This window comes from Trachinotus anak, unplaced genomic scaffold, assembly GCF_046630095.1.
Source record: "Trachinotus anak isolate AG129_WGS33_773 ecotype Australia unplaced genomic scaffold, CSIRO_AGI_Tana_v1 ptg000021l, whole genome shotgun sequence".
Taxonomy (NCBI): Eukaryota; Metazoa; Chordata; class Actinopteri; order Carangiformes; family Carangidae; genus Trachinotus; species Trachinotus anak.
In genome coordinates, this window is record NW_027273872.1 from 1879968 (window position 1) to 1904454 (window position 24487).

Genomic DNA, 24487 nt, shown 5'->3' on the forward strand with positions numbered 1-24487 from the left:
CGCTAGATGGAAAGCCAGGAATCAACAAGGTTTACAAATGTGATGCATCCAACGGTGGTCAGGACATTTCAGTCTGAACAACTAATGTGAACCTCATGGTGGCGCTGGAGGAAGAGCCGGGATCATCCAGGTCTCTGAGATTTATCATGTTCATATTCAAAAGTCTCTCTCACTGCTGTGTGTATGTTTTCCACAAGTAAGTGATTCAAACATTTATCAGTCAAGACTCAAAGTAAAGTATAAATATATAGATCTTTATTTATTTATTTACTTCATATGCTCAGTTAACAGTGTTGGGGAACAATACTTTCATTAAAACTAACTTGTTACACTAGATGAAGAAAACAGGAACAGCTGAGGATGGTGTGAGCTGCTGCAGGAATTATTGATCATAGTGATGTATGAAGAAATGCAATAAAATCCACAAACTAATAATTAATCTTTGCATTCAGATTGAAATCTTTGATTGTTATTGTGAAAGCAGTAACTAAAATAATAGAACCAAAATTTAAGGTAAGGTTATAAACAGTGAACATGATGATGTTAGGACGGCAAGAAATAATACAACAAACATTAGTTTCCTACTATGCACTAGAGTTAAGAGTTAAATAAAACACAAAATAAAATCAGAAATCTTTGTAACATGTGACCCACAACACTGTTTCATAATAATATACCTTTAGAATACAAAAATTATACTTGATATAAAGTATCAGTGCATAATCACTTCCTCTCCACATAAACAAAACAAATTGGTCCACAAATAAAACATCATTTTGGGATTAGAAACATCCACTTTACACTGTAGTTTACTCACCAACAAATACTGTTTACTTTAGTCATCAATAAACTCAAGCTAGCCGCATTTTAACAGGGGTTGTGTTCAGGGACACGTGAGCATGAATGAGGGTTCGGTCCATGGTGTGTTCGACACATCCCGCATCACAAGTAAACTGCTCCAAATGCTGTTAAAACGAGGAGATTTTACACGTCAACATGTAACAGAGCAGTGAACCAGAGCAGACGGGAGCTGACCTCACACACGGAGAGTTTCTGTCGCCTGCCCTGCAAGCATCATTAACACAAGACGAAGGGTAGAGAATATCCACATACATGTTTCTACAGAGGCAGACTCCCTCGGCTTTACTATCAGTGAATACAGCAGCACAAACAGCTTTTAAGTGTGGAACGGGATATTATGTGTTGGTATCTGGAAGACGGCGCTGGAAAGTTCTTTGGTTAAAATCTGAGCCTAAGTGGACACCAAGGTTTACAATCTAAATAAATACACAATTTATTTGACTAGTGCTTTCTGAATAAACCTTTAACTCTTCTTCTAATCTTATGTTTCTAATTCAATTTGAACACAAGAAAATAAACAAATCTGGTTTTTCCTTCTCATTTTCTTTTTAGTTTAACCAAACAAAAATCTTCTTCAATGCCAGATTTGAGGTTTGGAGGAAACTGAATATACAGTCACTCTTCATTTGAATGCTTTCATGGTTGAGCTGTAATGTTAAATCTGAAGCCGTCTGGTCTTACTCTCAGCTTTACCCTGTTTCCTCCATTAACCTGTGATTTCCCATAACCTGGAGAGCTTAAGAAAACACCCACCACAGAGCACTCTTCTCTGTCACTCTGGGTCAACCTGAGTTAATTCAGATGATATTTTTATGGATTATAGGAGCAACAACACCTCAAATAGGAGATTTTTCACAATTTATAATTTATGTTATTTTGTTTTTCATCTGCTATTTGCTTTGAGCAAAACTGAAGCTACACTACAAAAAGAGCTTCTTTTTACTTTTACTAATTATACAATAGTCTCAGTATAATTTGAAAAGCCTCAGATCTCCTCTCTCCGTTTTTCTGGATGTTATTCTTCAACATTAAAGGTTGTGGTTTGTACAGATCTGTGGTAAAGTTTGAATCATCGTGGTTTGTTTTCACAGTAGAGCAAAGAAATACCTGAGCCTGTTTTCAGCTGTTTGACATATCACAGTGAATGTGGAGCAGACCAGCAGCATTTACATCTGTCTGAAAACTGGAGAGGAGTCAACAGTCTACAGGTTTTTCTTTTGTTGCACAGCAGACGCCCTGGAAGTTAGAGGATGCAGAAGTTACAGTCGAGAAGAATCATGAGTCATTTTAGAGCGAGCGTCCTTTCTAAACAGTTTCAGAGGGAATCTCGTGGTTTTCCCTCTCAAACGTTGCTACAGAACAGTCCAGAGATAAGAGTCAGAACAGATAACAAAGCAAGGGCCTTGAAGCTACCAAGTCAGATTCTCCAGGGGTAAAGCAGGAGGTTACACAGGTGGGGTGGAGTAGCGCACCACATAGTTGTAGTCAGGTGGCGGGCTGTGACACTCCAGGCCGGCGTCCAGAGCCGAGTCGTCCAGGGCCGAGTCGTCCAGGCTGAAGTCCAGAGCGGGAACTGTGGGTGGGTACTTCTCCTTCTCTGTGTCACACAGCACAGACTCTTTACTCTTACTCACTGCCTTCATCCTGAAAACACAAAGAGATACAACATAAATATAAATATAATATATAAACAGCTTAATTCAGAGTGATGCTTTTGTCCACATCTACTCTACAGGAATAATAGTGAGCTGGAGGACTCTGAACCGGCTCCTTTTCCTGTCCATGAAAACAGAGATGCAGCCAAATAAACGGATAATGGACAAGTCATCAGGCCCGAACAATAAACAGACAGTGCTAATTGCAAAAACAACGAAAAACAAATTTGACACAACAGACACAACAAATCAGCGTGGCGTGACAGGATGATCTGTCGACATCCTGACCAAGACATGACACTGCACCCAAACTGACCTCAGGGCTTTTCTAAAATCAAACTCTTCTGTCCTCATTATTGAAAAAATATTGAAAACCCTCACGCGAAGGCTTTTGATATTATTACAGCATCTGTGGAATGATTCTGATGGAACAACTTTGCTTTTAGAAACACTGCTGCAGTCACTGTGGATGGATAAAGGACCAGTGTGTCGGGTTTAGGAGGATCTACTGATAAAAATGTACAATAATATTCAGAATTATGTTTTCATTAGTGTATAATCACCTGAAACTGAGAATCTCTGTGTTGTCTCTAGTGTAGAATGAGGACTTCGTAGTTACACAGGGAGCTGGTCAAAATCCTACACACTGGTCCTTTAATTTATTGTGAAATAAAGTTTGTTTTCTCAAGACAGCTTGACTTGGTTCCTCTCACAACAGACAGTTTGGCATTTTTGATTTAAGAAGTGCCCCTTGTGAAGCTGTAATCAGACAGACTTCCTCATTCATGGATGATGTAATCAATCATCCTGATCTTTTCTGCTTCATTTGATTCTCAGAATATGAGTAATTGCCTCTTATTGTCTTTGGAGGTTGCTAAGGGTTTCCAGAGCTCGTCTCTTGAGGCCAAAGGGTCAGAGCCCAGCGGGGGGAAGGCAACCCGCTAAACTAGAATTTTGTCGTGATGAATAAACTACCTGGTAAACTAAATATCAAAAACAGCAAACAATAGTACAGTGTTGTCTTGCCAATGCCAAACCCAAGGTTAGGGTTACAATTGGAAAATGAACAACAGGAAACAAAATGAGTCAGGTTAAAAATAATCATAATGTTTTCATCTGAGCTGAAACAATCTGTAAACTAATTGTTTAAATACCAAATATTTTGTGGTTGTAGCTTCAAATGTAAATATCAGCTGGTTTTATCACTCTTCCGTGATAGCATGAATTAATGTTGTTAGGGTTTAGACTGTTGGTTGTGCAAAACAGGTCAAAACAGGGCAACTTCCTTGGTAATAATTTTGAATCAACGCTGACTAAAAGTTGCTTTGAGAAGGCAGGTTAGAAGAGTGGTGAACGCAGAAGGAGCAACAGGTTGACTTCAGCTAACAAAAGATCCACAGCGCTACAGCGAACAGGGGAGGCCCCTGTAAACCCTCCTAAGTTCAGAGGTGGCAGTGACTGAGTGGTTGCCCAGCAAGGAAGTCCTCCCCTCAAAATATAGATCATTCTCTGCATGCCTGGGTTGATACTCTCTGCCACGCTGAGGCCCTGATGACACAAGCAGACCCTAAATGAGTCTGGGCAGCCTCAGCTTCAAGTTTTGAGATCTAGAAGACACTGGACGTGTGGGTGTTGGTGTAAAAGTTTACACACTTTCCACTTCACCTCAACAGAGATTCAGGAAGCATATGATGATTTAATTTACTGCTTTTCCTCCTTTAATTTTTTAAGAAGGAGCAACAACACTTTGAAGGAGTATGAATAGTTGTTACTGTGCAGGGAGCAGCAGAATAATGCCAAAAGGTTTAAAGTGCAATCACTTAGTACATGTGTTTGACCCTGTAAATTAACCCTGCCACTGAGCTGCTGTGAGCCTTATGACACCTACAGAGACTCTAATGAGAAAAAGATTGACATAATATTCAGATCTGACCTTATCCTCAAGTAACACCTAAAATAAGAACATATTGTCTCCTTTATGACAGTTTTATACACTTGCCTTAGCAGGATCCACATCTTAAAGCCATCAAATGCTCCACAGGGTTTTGGAGTACGTAAAGTCTGTCTACGTCAGTCTTTTGAGATAATGTGTGTTTGTTCCCTAGCACTGGACTACAGAACACAGCCATGACTCATAAGTCAAATCAGTCTGGAAGCTATCTCATTCAGGGCTCTTTCGGTGAAAACAAAGAGCTTTTAGTGTGCACTCTTAAAATACCCAAACCTAAAGTGACGCAGTCTCGATGCTTTTGTTCTCAGTCTTTCAGTTTGTCACCTTCAAGCCTTTCCCCTCCCACTTCTCCTTTGTGCCGCTGTCTCTCACGCATGGTTTCCTCACACAAAAGGGAAAACTAGACTTTTCTTCTTTTTAAGACAGAAGAAACGTGTGTGTGTGTGTGTGTGTGTTGTATGACAGTTATAGTGTCTACATTCCAGCACAGCAGGGAGGTTTCCAAGCAGGTATTTTGCAGTCTCCTCCAGTGCGTTTGTTTGTGTTGATTTGTCACTTGCAGGGGATGTGAACAAGAGCACTGTCAGGTGTGGCGTACGTACGCTAGAGCCATGATGCTCAGAGGTCGACCTGCCAACGATTCGAGGCGCTTCAGTGTTTTCATGTTGTCAGAGGAGAGGCCCATCCCGCTGTCTGAGTGGCCGTCCTGATGATGATGATGGAAAGACAGAGAGTTAATAATCAAAACACCACATAGCATCTTTAATACCTGATGTGAACAAATAACACATTTCTGAACATAAGTATATGAGTAAACTTTATTTCTATAAAACTTTAGATGCTACAAAGCTACAAAGAACTTATCAACGTCCACTTTGAACACTTTGGTTCGGTAGATAGGACTGAAACCAATTCCAATCAATTTTAATATTCACCCTAAATCAAAAATAATTTCAGATCCTCCCACACAGTTCAAATGAGCCACATATATGATTTATGTTCTGATGTGGGGTTTCAAATTCATGTCACATGCCTGTTACCTAACTAATTGCTGGGTTTAGGAAAAGTTGGAGTGCATATTGTGTGTCTGTCTCTGGTGGAGTCTGTGTGTCAGGCTGAATAACTTACCGTGTGGTTCTCATTTGTCCCGTTCTCCATGGTAACCTCATCAAAGGTTTTCACACTTGCAGGACGGATCTTGATGTTCCTGGCAAAAAAATGTTTCCAGGGTAAGTGTCCAGAATATCCTTAGATGTTCTGCTTCTGTTCAGAGAACCTTTTGATTACACTGGAGCCAAAAGGCAAAGTTCAGCAACAAAACCGCAGGAACTTAATCACTTAGATCAACACTGTGTATCATCTGTGACATTGTACTTTGAAAACACACCTTGTTTACTTTGCATTTCAACACTCCGAGGCTAAAATGACCTCTTAATTTAGCTTAAGAGGTAACTGTCATTACTCCTTTTCACCACCTCCTCAGTAAACACACTTGTAGGACTTGTGAAAACCTAAGACTTCAACAAATATTGTTTTAAGTGGACATAAATCTTGAAGTTGGCTCTATGGTTTTTGGGAAATTCCTCACAGGAGCCACAATAGCGAAAGCTCTCTGAACATTGAACTTCCGTGTCAATATTTCTTATCACATGCCCATCAGGTCTCATTGTGCTCAGGTCAGACCTAAATGTTCTCCTTGTAGAGCTCAGTCCGGGTGCCACAGGAACAATAATTGTTTTGGATATTATTCTGTGCAAAGTTGGAAGATAATTTAGGCATTTCCTTTGCAAAACAGTTCAGCTGTGTTTACCTTTAACAGTCTGAGGAAAGGTTTACATGTCTTTAAGATAATGGGATTCATTTTGAATTTAAATGTATTGAAATCTGCTGCAGATCTGAGCCAACAAGACTCAGAGCTTGGTGGTGTTGTACTTAGGCAGAGCAGCACTTTAAGTTGACTGCTAACATCTGCATGCTAACATGCTCACAAGATTACAATTCTGAGCTGCTGATGGTGTTAGATGAAAAGTTAAAGGGTCAAATACAAATATCTGTAACAAATTTCATGTCAGTCTTGGTGGTGCTACAGGAAAAGTGTGGGCACTGTCAAAGCCATTAGGATTCATCATCTGGAAACAATCAATGTCTGTTTCCAGATGGTGAATCCTAGTTTAGCGCCAGTCCAACAGGTAAATATTGAGATATTTCACCGAATAGGTGAAAACTTTGACCTGCTGGTGGCACCACAAGGTGTCATTAGGTTTCATCTTCTTGACACCATTGGTATCTGTAGCAAATGTTATGACAATCCATCCAATAGTAGTCAAAATATTATTATTCTGTTTAATTTCTGTTTGAATTGAAGTGGTGGAATAAGTTATTGTCATCCACTGAGCTGCGTCACTCAGCACTGGGAAGACAAGACAAAACAGCAGCATCTCCTCAGGTTCACTAGAGATTCAGATGTCTGTTGTGTAAACCAGCCAGTGAACAAGGATCCGTGTTCTCACCAGGTGCTCCCTGAGTCGCAGTGGGAGTTGGGTCGTGTGGGCGTGTCCTCTGACGGCACTGTGGTGGACGGGTCTCCCACCTTAGCCAGCAGGGCTGTGTTGATTGGTATGTAGTGCTTCCCCTCCTAAATCAACCACACAGAGACAAAACATATAAGATCACATGCTTACAAACTGTAAAGAGACGAGGGGCTTCAGTGGGTTGATGCATCCACAGGTCGTGTGGCGAGCAGCCAAAGAAATTAAGGTCACACAGAATAAATCCAATGCAATGTTTGTGATGTGAGAGAAGCCGACAGAGTCTGCGACCAGCCGTCCTGCACTGTAACAGTAGTTTTATTAATGAGAGGCAAACCCCTCCACTGCTCCAGTCTGAAGTGTTTCTCACGAAGATTGCTTTTACACACTCATTTGTAATGCAACATGCTGAAGTTTTCATGTGATGTGATGAGTGGCCTTGTCTTTATCTTGTATTACCTCACTGGACCGTGCAGTTTTTGCAGCAGCCTGAATGAAAAGCCTGTTCTCCTCAGTGCCAGGAGGATGCTGATCATGATCAGATCTTCTTAGGGTTCAGGGCAATTTTCTATCATTAGTGATAGCTGATTCTAAAAGCCCTTCTTTCTTTAGTTTCCATTCATCTACTTAAGTAACATCTTGTTATTCTTTCACAAACAAATGAGTTCTTTCGTTTTAAATGTCAGTCCCTTGTTAAGTTAGACTGCACAGGGCCATAACTTATTCTATGCTGTGTTTTCAAGGTTCCACCTGATCTAAAACAGACACAGAGAAAACCTAAAAAAACATTAATTTAAAAAAAAAAAAAAAAACAAAATAAAAAAATTAAGAGATTTAATCTGAAAGCGACCTGTGGATAGTAAAACCCAGTCTAAAATTTACCCAATGCAAAATGCAGTCAACCCGTACACACCCAAATGGAGAGTGACTTCACTGCTAACAGTGTGATACACCACAAAACTCAAAAAGAGCAGCAACACATGACCATGTGCTCAGAGCCAATCTGCTTGGATGCACTCATGATACACAGACACAAGACATGGAGCAGCAGGAAGTGACCATGTCGAACCATATTTCAGTGAATATAATTTGGACCCAGTCGATGTTCTGGGTTTAAGTTAAGTTTAAAGGTCCTGGTGCTGTGCATGCTGGCTCACTGTCACACTGTTATGTCTTGCTGAAACACAGAGTCATTGTTACTGTTATTAGTAAAACCTGTGCTTTTTCTATGATGACAAGTCAACATATCTGCTGTGAGAAAAGCTAACACAACTACAGTATGTGTGGTGGATTTATTCCTTACACTTTAATATGTTTGCATAAAAACTAAATACTGTGACATTCTGACAGCCTTATAAAATCTCCCAACTCTCAACAATTTGTGACAGGATTCATACCAACGTTATCTTACTTCACACTTATAATTACATCTTTTTTCCATGCGTTTTGATGTTTGCTTCCTCGTAGGAGGCTGATCGTGCCATTTCAAAGGAAGCCACGTTACTTCCTGAATATTTGCAAAGTTTGTGACTAATGTTGCTGAAACTCATCTGTAAAGTCAACCTCTGGTCAGTGCTCTCTAAGAATTTCCATCATAAACCTTCAGTTTGAGTTCACACCAGAGCTCAACAGCTGCAGATAATAAACACATCATCCCTGCTGTTGTAGATACAAACCTATGATAAGGACTGACTTTTGAATGCCGAACACTATAATGCAAACAGGTTTTGAACAATATAAAACAATACTTCCATACCTGCTGCACGCTGGCCTGAAGCAGGTCTCCCAGCCTCTCCACCAGCTCAGTGAAGGTAGGTCGCTCCTGTGGCTCCCCGTGCCAGCAGTCTAACATGGTCTGATATCTAGGAGCAGAAAATACACCACTGAGCAAACACACAAACACACACTTGATGCTAATACCAAGAACAAGAGACAGTATATTTGGGCTGATGTATTGTGAGATGTGACTAATTTTGTGCAATGTTCAGTGCCTTTAAGAGAAAGAGCAGCTACTTCAGGATTGGTAGTCCTTTGTCTTTTCATCTTCAATAAACAAACCCCATTGAGGCACTGAGCACTCACATCTGGGTGACCTCTAGATTGACTGTCATCTAGAACATTTTTTCATACTCTGCTCTCTGTTTTCAGGTGATCCTGAGCCTCTGGGGTTGTATCTGATTTTCTCCTGGTCTTGGGTGTAAAGACCAGTGAGAGCACACAGCCTCGCTCAGGTCTCTGACAAGCTGTCAGCGTCTCTGCCCATATGGGAAGACTAGGAGCCTTTATGTGAGTTTCCATCGCAGTGGTCCGTCTCATTTTGTCGAGGGATTTGGAAACAGAGCACCTCGGCTGCTGTTTAAGTTACTGATTCGGATCGGTTGGTGATGGATCCCTATCCTCTTCCTGTTGCAGCAACCGCTGCTCCCTCCACAGAAATCTGATGTTTTATGTAAGTAAAACTATTCTGATTCCCTTTTGGCATCATATTCATCTCAAGTTTGAGGACTTGGAAAAGCAGATGGTCGCTTGCTGCTGTATTGACCCCACTCTCCTCTCCATCTGTATTTGTGTGCAGGGCATCTAGACCTCTCTGCTTCTCTCAGTGTCGTCAGGCCCGACTGAAAGAAGCTAAGCGGCTGCGATTCTCATGTTAATGAGCATAGAGTATACTCGTCCAGGTGGTAGCCCTCCTAACAGTGACAGGATGTGGAGAGCATGATCACAGCCTCTATGCATATCATTCAGGGGGGAAGTAGACACATTGTATGACTACACAATTTAAACCACATTTCCTGTCTGCTCTATAATGAGAATAAATAGCCTCCCCCTGCATGGCTTGGGTCTTTAGGGAGTGCAGGAGGTGCGATTCTGTAGAAATGAGCCATTTTGTCCGGTCGGGCATGTGTGGTAGGATGGGAAGTGTGCACCGTATTTATTGTCTTCCCACTCCGAGCCGCATCCGCTAAATTCCTCTGCAATGCATCAGGATGGGGGATCTTATTAACAGGCGGTGGACCACATTCCTGATGAATCATTGCTGCAGTGGCGCAGATTAATTGCTCAACACTGCCTCCAACCTCATGTGCTTTTTATCATTCGTATATTATGAGTGTGGGGTCAAGTTCAAAGTGTCAGAACCTGGGTTTTTGAACACGTGTGATCAACTGCAGACCTCTGGAGAGGCTCAGCAGATTTCACCCCACTGACTGTGACTGCATTACTGTGCATCCCATTTAAACTGATATCAGTGCATTTCATCTTGGCTTTAAATTAGAGGCAGCCCTCACAGTCTTAAACATGCAAAATATAGTATCTGGCAGATCTATTTTCATCAATAGACTGCCTGAACCAAGATGGAAAGTATGAAAGATTCTTGGCACCAGTCGGTCTGCATCTACAGATCTGCTCTGACAGAAAACTACGGTCTGGATTAGATTTTGTGTATCGGCTCCAATCACCATCTCCTCTGCAAAGCTGATAAATTCATTCAGTTAGTTCCACTTGGCACAAGTTACTTTAAAACTCTGGACCTTTTGTTACCACATCATTATTAAGCAGGAGTGCAGCATTATGCTTTCAAAACAAATAAGATTTGTGAAGTTTGACTATATGAGTCATTTTAAATTAAAACCAGATACAACATATGCACATATGTTACGGTGAGACCCAGTTGCAGAGCTCAGGCTGTGATCGCTGGGTCTGAATCGGCTGCACGGAGAACAGAGGAGCCGAAGTATTCTTATTACAAAAAATGTTTGTCTAGCTACATCACTGACTGACAGCACTGACCCCAAAGAACTGGACTCTCTGTCCTACCACAGATATTTATGTCTTGGACCATCCACCAGCCCCTGCTCAAAAAAGTCTCCGGTCCATGGCTCTCCTCACTGGGGGATCTTGGACTTCAGACATGGCATTTAAATGTGCCTCTCATTTTCATCTGTGCCACTGAAATGCTTCAGAGCTTCAAGCTCGCCACAGCTGAGCTAATCAGTAGCTAATGTTTCCTCCAGCAACATTTCAGAGCAGGGTTACCCATGATTCTTATCATGCACCTCTGACCTGCTGATGCAGCCACAAACAATGCCTCCTCTCAGTGGTATATCGATACGGGAGGTTTTTACTTGCTGCCTTTCCTTTCCTGGCCTTTGTTAGGAGAACACACTGCCAGGGGTATTGAGCTGGCTGATATAAACAAGACTTCTCTCATGACAGAAAAGACAGATTTAAATCAAATGATAGTTCAGTGGAATATGAGACTTGTTTTTTTTGGTTTAATTATATCTGACATATTTTTGGTTTTTGTACGAACAATAAAATATTTGCAATACAGATTTCTAGGACAGGACAGAAAATCACTCGGCAAATAAATAGTTTTTGCTCTGAAATTTGGTCTTCAAAGAGGTGGACAGTATTCAGGTACTTTTACTTTCATGTGTTGTTTATGGGAGAACAAAAGTGGACCCCACTGTATATTTAGTGAGAATTCTCACATTTCAGAGGAAGAATATTCTGGCGCTCTCATCCTTGTCCCCTCTTTTAGCCTGCAGCAAAATTCTTCATCAATTTGCACGCCAGGGTACGGGGAGGCACCTGGGAGAGGAAAGAGGGGGAGAAGTTTATTACAGTAATTTGTTGTACATAAAAAGTGATGGGAAACATGTTGTGGTTTATGTAATTATGTGAGGTTACATGATATTAACATTATAAAATCCAAATATAACAGTATTGAGAAGAATAAGTCATCTGTTCTCAGTCGTACATATAATGAATATACAGACGCTGATACTTGGATAAATAGTTCAGGAAGAAAGGAGAAAGACAAGAAAAGAAAAGAAAGAAAAGACAGAAAAGACAGAAAAGAAAGAAAGAAGGAAAGAAAATTCTAAGGGTCCATGATTTATGAAGCTGGTTCTTGCAAATGTAATTTTCTAACCATTTCAGCATGGACAGTATTTTCAGAATGAAGGAACATTAAAGAAAAGGGAAGATTGTGAGCTGTAGTCTCAATAGTCAGATGAGCGAGTTTTGTTTTGCAGTGACTGGATGATGTAACTTTGCTCCACTCATGACATACAGTGGGGTCCCCACTGTACAGTAAATGTGTAATATTATTATATTTGGACTGCCGAGTCGAGAATCTGTCAAATGTATCACTCGTCAACCAAAAGGGAACCACTGCTAATTTTATTTACTTTTGAACTGTACTGTTGGCAATAAAATTTGAATTTTGAGCCAAAGCTTCATGCTCAGCTCCCTGTGAAAACACAGTCATACACTGAACCAACTTGTATCCAATATCCAATTCTGCTGGTTTTGGAAAATACAACCCCATTCTATATAATCAACACAATTTCTTGACTCATTAAACAACATTTTTGTGTGCTTGCTTAAATTCCCCACACACAATATAAAATACCATCTTTATGGCTCCAGAAATTCGAAGGGAAACCAGACATTCAGCTTAGCAATGAATATGAAGAACTCTCAAGAGATAAAGCTCACAGGGTATTAAAAGGATTATATATAAAAACTATAAAAAGAGATATAAAATTTAAAAACAAAACTAGAATTTGCAGTAAAGTTTACAGCTAATGTAATGTACCTGAAACTGTTGCAGTTTATTTTTCATTATATTTTGAAGTTTTGCGTGTATATGCTCTGTATATTTGTACAGAGATGTGTGATACTTGTATTGTGAGATGTAAAGTGTTCTGTGTCATTTTCTGGTGCAACTTTCTGTATTGTATGTTATGTGCTTATGGTCTTTATATATATTGTGTTATATCGTATCAAACCTCAATGACAGTCTCAAAGGAGTTTTAAATCGAAAGCAACTGGACTTGGTTATTTGTCTAGGAAGACGTTTCACCTCTCATCCAAGAGGCTTCATCAGTTCCTTCTCGCACCTGACCAGGCTGGGACTGGTCCAACTATCTGGTGTGGAGACCCAGGTATTTAACCTCAGGGAGGGGCTTTCACAAGGCTGATGATGTCATTGTCAATGTCAATGTCGATTTAAAACTCCTTTGAGATACTATGACCTGGACAAATGAGAATATTCACAGCCTCAATGACAGTGTTTTATGATGAGACAGAATCCTCTGTCTTTTTCTATATAATGATAAGCCAAACATTTTACACCATATGTACTGATAATGGTGTAACTGTAGTATGACAACACCACAGGGACCTGCTTCACTTTTTGGCATCAACACTATACTAACAAGGTTTAGATATTTAATCCCACAAAACGGAACTGACACACTTTTGGTTCACAGAGCGATCTGAAAAACACACTCGGGTTCTCCTGACCCCCGAACATGATCAGATTGCAAAGCTCCCTTCTTTGCCATTTTTCTTAGTCATTTTGTATCTTTGTTTCCTGATTTATTTTTCTGAGGCCTGGCTAACACTACCCAGATGTGTAAGTGTTTCTTTAACGTAAAATGTGGTGAGAATGTGTCAAGAGTGAAGAGGAGGGAGAAAGAGACCAAGAAAAAGAAGGAAGAAAAAAGAAAAAGTATCATAATGACGTCAGTGTGTTTTACATTTAAAAGAATATGCAATTTGACACACTTTTCTTTCAAATGCAGTGGGTGACAACAGCGTATGGCGGCGTTTCAAAAGCAGCACAGTCAAAAAGTACAGCACAGCAATACATCCAACTTTGGTTCTCAGCTTTTTTACGCTTACTCTTATGTTTACCCTGCTTCCCATGGTGACATGTGAACATACAATATTTCATGTTGAGTCCTGCTATAGAAACATGTGGTGAGCTCTGTGCCACGATGCAGAGGTAACCATGGACCGACACACAATGCTGTCTTAAAGGCAGCAGTGGTTTCACAGCAGGGGCACACTTTTACACTGATGTGGCTGCTTGGTTACAGTGAGTTTGTGTTGCCAGCTGGGAAGAAACGGATAGCTTAAATAGGAGGTGTTTTCTGCTTTTAATGTCCCATGCCTGTAATAAAAATCACAGTCTAACTTCACTAATGTTTTTTGCACAAGTGGCATGAAAATAGTTTTTCAGGCTGACAATGCAAGCCTAGCCCCTTTGTCCTTAAGGCACAATTACTTACTGAAGACAGTTATTACCCAGTGCATCTGGTGAGGCTGTATAACTGGGGGCACTGAGCGAGTCCACCAAGCTAAAGCTCTCATCTCACTGAGCAACTCTGGTAACAGAAGCCAGTGTTTAACTGAGATGCCAGGCTTTATGCGCATGTGAAGATGTTGAGAAATAAAACACAGATTACCTGTAAATGTGAAGTGAATGTCAATTTTTTCCTTTCACAGGAAATCTGTGTAATATCTGTATTTTCCCAGTACAGTATGCCATATTATTCTGGTTTTCACTTGCTCCTAATATTCATATTTGCAGTAGAGGATATGTCTTAAATGTAAAATGTGTTTACCTGCATATTTGACTGATGCACCGACAGGTTTGAAGCAGATAATTCTGGCTTTTTGTAGCTGTTAGACGCCTCCTGTTACTTTTAAAACTGGCCTATCAGGCCTGTTTAATAGCTGCTTATCATTCAAACTAGTACAATCCACCTTTGTAGCAGAGTTAGCAATTGTCACTTCCACATTTAAGTCCTTGTTTAACTTTTGTCTGCATGTATAGATGTGTGAGTTTTACATAAGCAAGGTACCTTTGCTCCCTTGTACGTTAAACAGTATGCAAGTGAGTTATGAAGCTAGTGGTCATTGCTGAGCCATGACACTTACCCAGAGAGAAGATCTCCCACATGAGAACACCAAAAGACCAAACGTCACTCTGAGTTGTGTAGATCTTGTCGAAAATGGCCTCAGGTGCCATCCACTTCAGCGGCAGCCTTGCCTGTGCACAAGTATTGACATAAGAAATGATTTACAGCCTCATCTCACCAGTATAGAGATCTCACCTGTCAATACCACCACTAATTATACTGTCAGATTGGTGAATTTGTGACTGAATTTATTCAGTCCTTATTTTTTTTGCTCCAGTTAGTGGTACATTTCTGTTTTGTATTTATTCTCTAGAAGAAAATGCTTTTGAGGATTTTTTTCTGCAAGACAGTAAATACCAGAGAGCTGGAAACATAGACTGTAAAGACTTAAAAAAACGTACATCTCCTTTGCGCACATAATCCGGGTCTTTGTAGATGTCTCTGGCAAGTCCAAAATCACAAATCTTCACAACATTATTCTCAGAGAGCAGTATGTTTCGTGCAGCCAGATCGCGATGGATGCACTAAAAAAAGGGAAGAAACAAAATTTTATTCATTGTGACATCTCTATATAATTTTCCGCATGTAATTGATTTCACAAAGGTACTCTGCATGCTTTACAGCATGGCAGCTTGCGTGAGCAACACATGGTCAAGTCATCAGTGATATTACAATAGAGGATGATGTGTTCCATATCCAGGCTAAGAAATGGTCTGCAAAAGGTTATTTACAACAATAGCTTCATTCTCTAATCAGTCCCATCCGGTCTCTGTGAAATTATGAATGAGTTCTACTCTGTTATCCTTTAAAAAAATTAGACTTACAGAGGTAAGATTATACAAACAAATCAAAGGTTTGAGTAATTTGTGTCACAGTAAAAGCAAAATGGTTCACACTCAAAATTAAGTTGTCATTTTGCTGTATATTTATCCACAGACAATGTAGAAACATTCAACATGATTTGCATGTACGACGAATTTAAAACATTTCACCGCATATTTCAGTGTGAATCAGTTTGCTTCTGCTAACTTTGCTGGTTTAAATGCAGCCATTAAAAAAGGTTAGCATACTGAAAATTTTAATCAAAATGACATGATCTTTAAATAAAAAACATAATTCCATGATATAATACAATTTATAGACTATATTTCTGTGGTGATTTTTGTGAAGAAGAGAATACCTTGCGTGAAGCCAAGAACTCCATGCCTTTTGCGACTTGGAAACTGTAGCAAATTAAATCTTCCAATGTCAAGACTCTTTTATATAAATCCTCAGATTCTGTGAAACAAAAGAACATAAAGATTTCCCAGTTAAATTGATTTTTCAGTGGACATATACAGCCTTCACACTTGGAACAATAATCCTACTCATCAAACCGTGTTTCTAAATGCATTTAGTGTGATTATCAGCTCTCTACACCTGTCAGATGAATCAGATAAGATGAAACAAAAACAATTCTAATGGGGAAACAGCAAATGTAAAGTCCCAGACTACAGCACGTCATCTTAACAATTCATCCTGTCATGCACAGGTCTCAACCTAACACACTGTCTTTAAAACATCCTTTACAGATGAGGGATAAAACAGAATACAATTCCTCCTGTTTTTCAGATGGCAGGTGAAACGTGTGGTTTTGGGCCCTGTCTGCTGGTCGGGGGTCTTAGAGAGGAATTCACAAGGAGTCCTTCCACTGGCCCACCTGAGTAAACAGCTAATCAAACCAGAAATAACATGAGGAACAACATGGCCAACGTGCCGGTCCTGAGCTGGAGCCTGAGAGCAGAGCAACACTGAGGCGAGGACAGGAAATAAACAGACGCCTCCCCAGGCTCAGTGGGGTGACAGTGGCTCCTGCTGCAGTGATTGTACTGCTGAACAGGAGGAGGAAACGTCCCATCAGACTCAGGCTAGAAAACAATCTGAGGCGAGCTTTCATTCCCAGGCAGGGGGTTGGAGCAGAGGTGAGAGGAGGAGGGGTTGGACAGCAGGAGGGACAAACAGAGAGAAGAGGGGTGCGGGGGTTGAAAAGAAGCAAAGACGTGCTTGGCCTTTACCTTCTTCCTCTTCCTCCGAGTCGCAGTAGCTCTTATCTTCAATGAACCCAGAGCTGGCTGAGCTTCCGGTGCTGGCCACACTCTCCAGGCGGCGCTTCATCAGCTCGCTCAGCTCGCAGGATGATCCCGACGACACCACCTTACCGTCCTGGCGCTGACCGACACACATTTATCATGTTAAAGAAAAACTGCTGCTGACATGCACGAGGTGTTTCTATAAGGTTGTCAAAACAGTCACTCCATGCTGAAGCTAAAATGATGAGCAAGCAAGAGTGCTGGAAAGTCTAAATCATGGAGCTCGTGATTCACCTTGTACACGATGAAGTCATCTCTCTTGCTTCTCAAGTAGTTGGACAGGTTGCCATACTTGCAGAACTCCACTATCATCATCAATGGTCCTGTTAAGATCATATATTTCTTATGATTATTCCTATGGCACGCAGTAGTTTACAATAAAGAAAGGTAAGAAAGACAGAGATGACAATTTAAGCCTAAACTGACACAGGCAACATAACAGCAATTTCATGTCCTTTTCTTATGCCTTTTATTTTTCATATCTGAATATCAGAACAGTAGGATTGCATTTTATAATTCCCTCAGTAATGAAGCTCACCTCCAGGCTTCGTGCAGGCTCCCAGCAGGTTGACCACATTCAGGTGATGGCCAATGTGGATCAGGATCTTTAACTCTGACATCAGAGCTTTCCGCTCATTTGACGTAGCACCTCCTGTAATAATGTAAACACACATGGAACTTCTTCAGAATAAGTTGGTGTATCATTAATATTTAATATATATCATATTTCAAGACCTTGTTTACTGAAAACTGTTGTAAACAGCATTATTTGGAGTTTGAATTTTCAAGTTTTAGATGCATGGGGAAAAATGAGTAAAAACAGAAAAATACTAGCCTTAAGTGTGTTTAAGTTACCAACTCTAAAATCTCATACAGTCTCATACAATATGACAATAATACATGAAAATTCATACAAATGTTTTTGCCAAAACATTCAAATATGAAATCTGTGGTGTGCATCCAGATATTGATATCGACTCACCTTGCCTCATGTATTTAAAGAAAGCATTCTGGCTTTGCAGTGTGCACAGTCAGAGAGAAAGTGCAAAAAAAAGTGAACCATAGTTGCTGAATTACAGGGGAATTTAATTTTGAGAGTTTATTAAATATGATGGAAAAATAATTATTTTGCTTTACGTCCACGATATGACGCAACCTCTGATGGAGGAAATCCTCTCAGATAACTGCCAACAAAATTAGAGAAACAAAACCGGAGGTACTCATATTACACACCTGATTTTGAGAATTTTGAACAATGATCTCATGTCTTTGATGAAAATCAAGATTTAGAGGTTGTTTTCTGTTGCTCTGATGAACCAGATATTTATGAGCTAGAAGCTAAAGCAGCCAGGGAGTCTCTCACTAAACCACGGTCAATTTGAGGAGACCTGCTGCTTTCTATTAAGTTTGACCTACGACTAACAACGGCCAGAGTCTGTTCCTCTCAGAGAGCCTGTGATTTATGCTAAGACATGATTAATACTATGACAGTGACCAATATATCTAACTAACATCCCTATTTCTCATCCCTACTGATACATCATCCCCATATCACCGATCACTATAGGTATACAGTTTGTCTCTGGTGATGAAAAAAAGAAAAAAGAGTAGATTTTTAAAAATCAGATGTCATCCCCACATAAAGCTATGCTAAATGAAATGGCTCAGTTTTGTACTCTAAACTCCTTTAAGCTTCTTGGCCTTCCTGTTTTCATTTTGATGCAACATTTATGGTTTGTTGTGAATATTTGGAAAGATGTTGGAATGGGACTGTAAATAATTCCTGTTAGAAATCAAGACTGCAGGCAGGGGATCATTTCCAAATATTAGAACCTCTGACATGCAGAAAATGTAAACGTGTTTTTTTGTTGCTTGTTTTGTTCCCTATCTTACACTTGTGAACTCTTCCTCACCGGCAGATCTTGGACACTGTGATCCAAGCAGCCAGAACTGCATACACTCAATCTCTTCATCAAGAACAGGGTTAGAGGTCTTAGCCTTTACCTCTAACTGCACTTTGCAGGGAACAGACATTGCATGCTTTGCTTTGAACCGATACGCCACACAAACATTAATTGCAGGCACATGTGGTGCTGTAGCTCATGAGTCTGTAATGTGCACAAGAAATAAATCTTCTGCAGAAAGGACACATAGCTGATATTCATCTGCTATCCATACAACAGCAAATACTGTGAGGTTTATGCTGGCCTGTCTATCATCAATGGTTGACCAGAGAGGCCATGTAGGCAATCTAAAGTTGTTTGAAAAAGTATATTGTTATAATATGATTGCCTGTAACAATCCAATAATGTTGGCGTCACAGTTACAAAAAATATTTTGACATCCTACCTTTCAGCATTTTGACAGCAACAGTCTTGCAGGTTGAGAGCTTGTCGATCCCAAAGGCAGAAGCCTCCACCACTTTTCCAAAAGCTCCGTGGCCCAGGGTTTTGCCTGGAAAGGAAGAAAATATTTGATAAGTGGGGTGACATTAGAGCTTCCTGTCCCTGGGGCAGAAAAACTGGACTGAACTCCTTGTCAGTGAGGCTATGGGTCTGTAATTAAAAGAACAGACTGGGACTCTCATCACAAGGTGGTTACTCGAGAGAATTTACGGTTCACTTACGACTGGATGACAGCGCAGGTCACCAGCTGCAGAGAGGGGTGACACTTCCACGTACCTTAATATGGCTATGTATATCCTTACCATCAACCACTTTCAAGGTGAACTTTTAACCTTTATCACACATTTTGTCATCTTACTGTCTGTGCACTGTCATCAAGGCTCAATACTCTGGATAATGTTAATGAGAAATGACTTATTACAAAGACTACGTTATCTTCTTAATCACCACAAATAAATTATTACCAAATGAGTGCAAGATGATATCACAAGTTTGACTCTTGATGCTCTGTTTTTGTTTAAATATTATTTTAGTACGTTAAAGTTAATAATTTCAGCTTTAAAAGATGACTGAATTATGCAGCAAACCTCTTAAACTGATGTGAGAACCTATTTAGCAAATAACTTTGTTTGCACTTGACGCCTTATTATTGCCTGCAACATATGAAAACATTTTTCCCCACACTGGAAGGGCTGCACGGTGCTCACCTAGTCGCAGGCGGTCACGAGGAAACTCCCACTTGCTGCTGTCATACTGAAGAAGATCATTCTGCTCCTCCAGGGGACACTCATCAGGATCAATGATGATAGATGGACCCATCTTATAGTGAGCTGGTTGCTGAAAGTGTGAGAGGACAAACATGAGTTTCATGATTATCATAAAGAAGTTTTTGATCAGTAAGTAGTGAATGTTGACATGAAATTCTTGCTATATACACATACTTGAGAGGACATAAATAATGACGCTACACACTGGCTGCACAGAAATTCATGTTCTACACCCACACTTGACTGCACTGAAGGCACAAAAATGTTCCCTCACTGTTTTTGTTGTACAAGCACATTATGTTCCCCGTCGAAGCCATACAGTACATACAAGCACTTCCGAATTATCGGGAAATGTGGAAATCATAAACACTTGCTAAATTTATCCTTCCATTAAACTGTATTTCACAAGAGGCATGAATGAGTCGCTTCCTTAAAGTCATTAGATCAAGAATATAAAAAAAAAATGCGAAACTTGTGTGGTTTCTGGGGAAAAAGAAAGTGATGTAAAGCCTTACCTTCCTCAGCTTGCGGATGAAGAGGATAAGCATGAGCCAGAGGAATGTGGCTGCAGCTCCCGTACACACCAGAATTATTACCTCAACATTTGGCTTCCCTTCATCTCCTGGAAAGAGAAAACCTGTCATCAACTGCCAGAAGTCTTTGGCAAAAAATTCACTGTGTACTTTTCATGATCTCATAAGTTGTCATATTATATTGATGGGGATTTGTGGAGTATTGTGATCAAAAGAAAACTGTTACAGTTTGTTACTAATGTATAAATCGAGAGCCTAGTTTTTAATTGAGGATGCTGAGACCTTTTTTTTCACATCAGTCTTTGCTTTATTTGTTTCTGACTAAATTTTCTCTGAGAGATTGTATACAAAAGAAGTGGAAACACACTTTGGCATTTATTTCTGGTTTGTTTGGGACATGCATACCACACTTTTTCCTAAAGACTTTTCTTCCAAACACTATTTTTCTAACCATCCATGTTGACGCTCTGAAAGCTCATATCCCAAGTCTTTCCAGCTCTTATTTCATGAGATCTTTGACTAAACAGCCAAAGCAGAATGTGCACACATCTTGTTCTTGGAATATGTTTGTGGTGAAGATGGAATGGATAAAAATAACTCTAAAGTTCAACCTCACGGGAAAAGTTCAGCTTAATGAGAATCTGTTGAAAGTGTCTAGATGTGGACAAAACTGGATGATATCTCACCTTTGTTGCCATTTCTACTTTCACATGTCAACCTGCAATTCATTTTACAGATAAAAGGCACACAGGGACATGCACGTTAAGAGACAGGACTTCTACTCTAATTATCTGCTGTGGGTTTCCAGTCCCTTGGCTGTTGTAGCAGTCAATCTCTTTGCACTCATTAGTGGACCTCTTAACACTTCACAGAGGTCATGTCCTCAAAGTAAGGACCCTCAGCCAGAGCCTTGATCATAAAACCCAAGAAGGAATTCACTCGGCATTCCTGGCAGCCACAGATCTTCTGTCAGGGGACATTTTCATACTTACGTCAAACTGGAGCTATTTGTAGTAGGGAGAAGATATTGTGATTGGACATAAGCACACAGTGTGTCACACTGAGAAACTAGTGCTGCAAATGCTGCAGGTTGGAGCGTTGTTCTATTTTTGTGGGTAGGTAGTTAATATCTGTAGGTGTCTGCGTAACTTACCAAGCACGGTAACAACAGCACTTGTTTTCACGACACCCTCAACATTGCTGGCTAGACACTCGTACAGACCCTCATCATCTTTCTTCACCCTCTCGATGGTCAGAACCCCGTCCTCTCCCAGTGTGATACCTGCAACACACAAACTCTCAGTCAAACTGGAACCATGGTGTTGAAAAAAGTGTGGCATTTCATACTTTTTTGTGCAGGTGCATCCTGGCAGTGAAAAACCAGGTGAAATGCTATTTTACTCAGGCACTGAATGAATATAATTTGTGGCAGGAAAATGAATCCATTGTCACAGTAGCTGAGGTTGTTGTTATGCGGAACAGATGGCGTAGTTTACTTTTTATATTTCTACTCAGGATGTTTTTTCTATGACCAAAACTTAAAACACCATTAGCCAGAAATAATATTTTCCATGTGAGCTCAGATCATAAAATTATACATACATGCATATGTATATGATCATTTTATATATATAACATATATATAATTATTGTAGCAAATGGAATACTAATCTCAGGTTACCTGGGCCTTCCTCCACTCGAACATTATTCTTGAACCACGTGATGTTGGGACGAGGAACTCCCAGAGCGAAGCAAGCCAGCATCAGGGTGCTGCTACTGTTCACATCCTGATTGGTCAGGTTTTGCCGCAGCCACGGGCGTTTTCTCGCTGCAAGAAAAATCTTGAATCAGATATACTGTTGTTCTGTCACTATTTTGCCTAGACAGCGACTCAACGAGTGTTTCTGTATGTGTTAATTCACAGTAGCCACTTATCACATGAATACACAATAATTAATTTTACCTTGGTGCATCGGCTTACTATTAATGATAGATGCAATTTATGCAAGTGGTATTGCAATCAGTGACAGTTATTACAATAGAAATGCAATCAGCTGTTCATATCCACCTCTAACTTACCATCCACCTTAAGTGCAGCGTTCTTGAGTTCAATCCTCTCGTGGAGCTTGTATGCTTGGCACTTGTACCCTGCAGTGCTGTTTTGGGACACATTATGCAGATGGAGGGAAATGGAAATGGAGTAGTTGGTGAGCTGGAGACTGGACACGTTAGAAGTAATCATTTGATTTGTGGAATCCAACCAACGCAGGTCTGTGTAGAGGTAGCGAGCTGCCCGACAGGTCAGAGTGACGTCATCCCCCTCGATGGCTGTCCGAGGCTGAGTGGTAATTTCCTCAGGGTTATCTATTCAAACAAGTTAGAGGAATGTAGTAAATTAGGATTCCAGTGGTATTAAGTCAGTTCCAGATGATCAGATGGGGTCAGTTAGAGTTACTAATAATAAACAAATAGCAGTTTACAGGAATCCGTGTCATCTATTTGTGAGCAGAGGCTCACAGATAGATCCTATTTGGGACAGTTTGGGACACAAAGCTGCTCGTCGCAGACCAGGAATGTCAAATTTGCAGTTGTTTCCTGTTTCATCACTGTTAATTGGAAGCACGTTGCTGGAGGACAGCATTGCTGATGGCGTTCCTGCACTCGTCCAATTGGAGTGAAGCTGAGTCTGGGCCCCAGGGGAACCAGACTGCGCTTGTTTATTCAGATTGCTGGAAAGCATTCTGTGTTCAGTAAGAGAAGACAGCTGTTATTACAATTCTGTCCTCTTTTCTTAAGCAGCGTTCCATCATTCTTTGTCTTCCTCACCTCTGGAGCAGAGCAGGATTTCTCCTCCTTCTCTGGGAGACCAATATTTGGTACTTGGCATCTCCTCAATTATGTGTTCACCTACATTCATCCCTCTCCAAAAGCAATACTTCACTCTTTGAGAGATGTGATTCATTCAACTTTTAAGGAAATGTGATTCACTTTATGGCAAAGTGAAGCTCTGCAAAGTGAACTGTGCTTGTGTGCAGCGACACCTCATCCCCACTGTTATTACATAACTGTCTCAATGGATATTCATTTTGGGAACATTTGGAAAAGCTCAGATGCACATAAAAAAGTAAATTCTCATAGCAGAAGTCTCACAGAGAAAGAGGAATGACCTGCTGGCACTGGAGCAGGAATGCAGTTGTTCATTGCTGTTTTTAAACGCGTGCCATTATAGCACTCCATATGGCTCAAGACATGTTTGCCTCTCTTCCACCCTGCAGCCGTTGAGCTACAGTGGAAGATGGTTTCAATTAATGCCCCCCTCTGGTCTCTTTATTGCACAATACAATCTGCACATTCCTTCCCTGTTTTTGCAATTCATTACAATGTGTACTGTTCGTGTAGATCATCTGAAAGTATAGTGCGGTTTGCAATTACAATAAACTTAGTATAGTATCTCTGCATGCAAGATTAAATGTTGCTGTGTCAGGTGTTGTACTCTGGCAAACCACTTACCATCAACGTAGAAAGGTATCGTCATGGTGTTGATGTCAACCTCATTCTGGGCCTCACAGGAGAACCTTCCTGACACGCTAGCTTCTCCGATCACCAGGGTACTCACAGTCTAATCAGGATCAATAGAGCAGTTGTTACTGATTATTCTAAGCAGTATTAAAAATATTAAGATAAAGAACAAATGCTTAAAATCACAATTCAGGTTTTCAACGTAACTCAAACGTTTAGTGTGATCTATCCTTGGAGTATCAGTCACCATTAGAGCAGTGAGTTGTTGTTAGTGGGCCAGTAAAAGGTCTGGAACAAACCTGGGCTGTTTTTTATTCTCCAGTGCGTCACATTAATGAAATGGTACATCTGGAATTTTAAAACCCACTGAGTCTCCTTCAGACCTGCACTATAGATCTAGCGCTGGGGCTCCATGTCCATT

General features: G+C 40.4%; 1 protein-coding gene across 2 annotated transcripts in view; it reads right to left on the reverse strand.

Annotated features, from left to right (window-relative positions):
• Positions 1-233: 233 nt before the first annotated feature.
• Positions 234-24487, reverse strand: part of kdrl (kinase insert domain receptor like) — a 45682-nt gene continuing 21428 nt past the window's right edge. The window contains exons 15-34 of one of the 2 annotated variants that reach the window (XM_071457626.1): positions 24058-24166; positions 22627-22911; positions 22229-22375; positions 21701-21829; positions 20530-20636; positions 19955-20084; positions 19192-19296; positions 17381-17494; positions 17077-17165; positions 16768-16921; positions 15894-15991; positions 15115-15237; positions 14733-14844; positions 11489-11588; positions 8752-8857; positions 6978-7102; positions 5596-5674; positions 5070-5173; positions 2269-2505; positions 234-2222 (exon numbers count right to left, since the gene is read on the reverse strand). In XM_071457626.1, coding sequence (XP_071313727.1) covers positions 2307-2505; positions 5070-5173; positions 5596-5674; positions 6978-7102; positions 8752-8857; positions 11489-11588; positions 14733-14844; positions 15115-15237; positions 15894-15991; positions 16768-16921; positions 17077-17165; positions 17381-17494; positions 19192-19296; positions 19955-20084; positions 20530-20636; positions 21701-21829; positions 22229-22375; positions 22627-22911; positions 24058-24166 — 2415 coding nt within the window. In that variant the 3' untranslated portion in view covers positions 234-2222; positions 2269-2306. Of the gene's footprint in view, positions 2506-5069; positions 5174-5595; positions 5675-6977; positions 7103-8751; positions 8858-11488; positions 11589-14732; positions 14845-15114; positions 15238-15893; positions 15992-16767; positions 16922-17076; positions 17166-17380; positions 17495-19191; positions 19297-19954; positions 20085-20529; positions 20637-21700; positions 21830-22228; positions 22376-22626; positions 22912-24057; positions 24167-24487 lie in introns of both variants that reach the window. The other variant, XM_071457625.1, reaches the window with a different exon arrangement.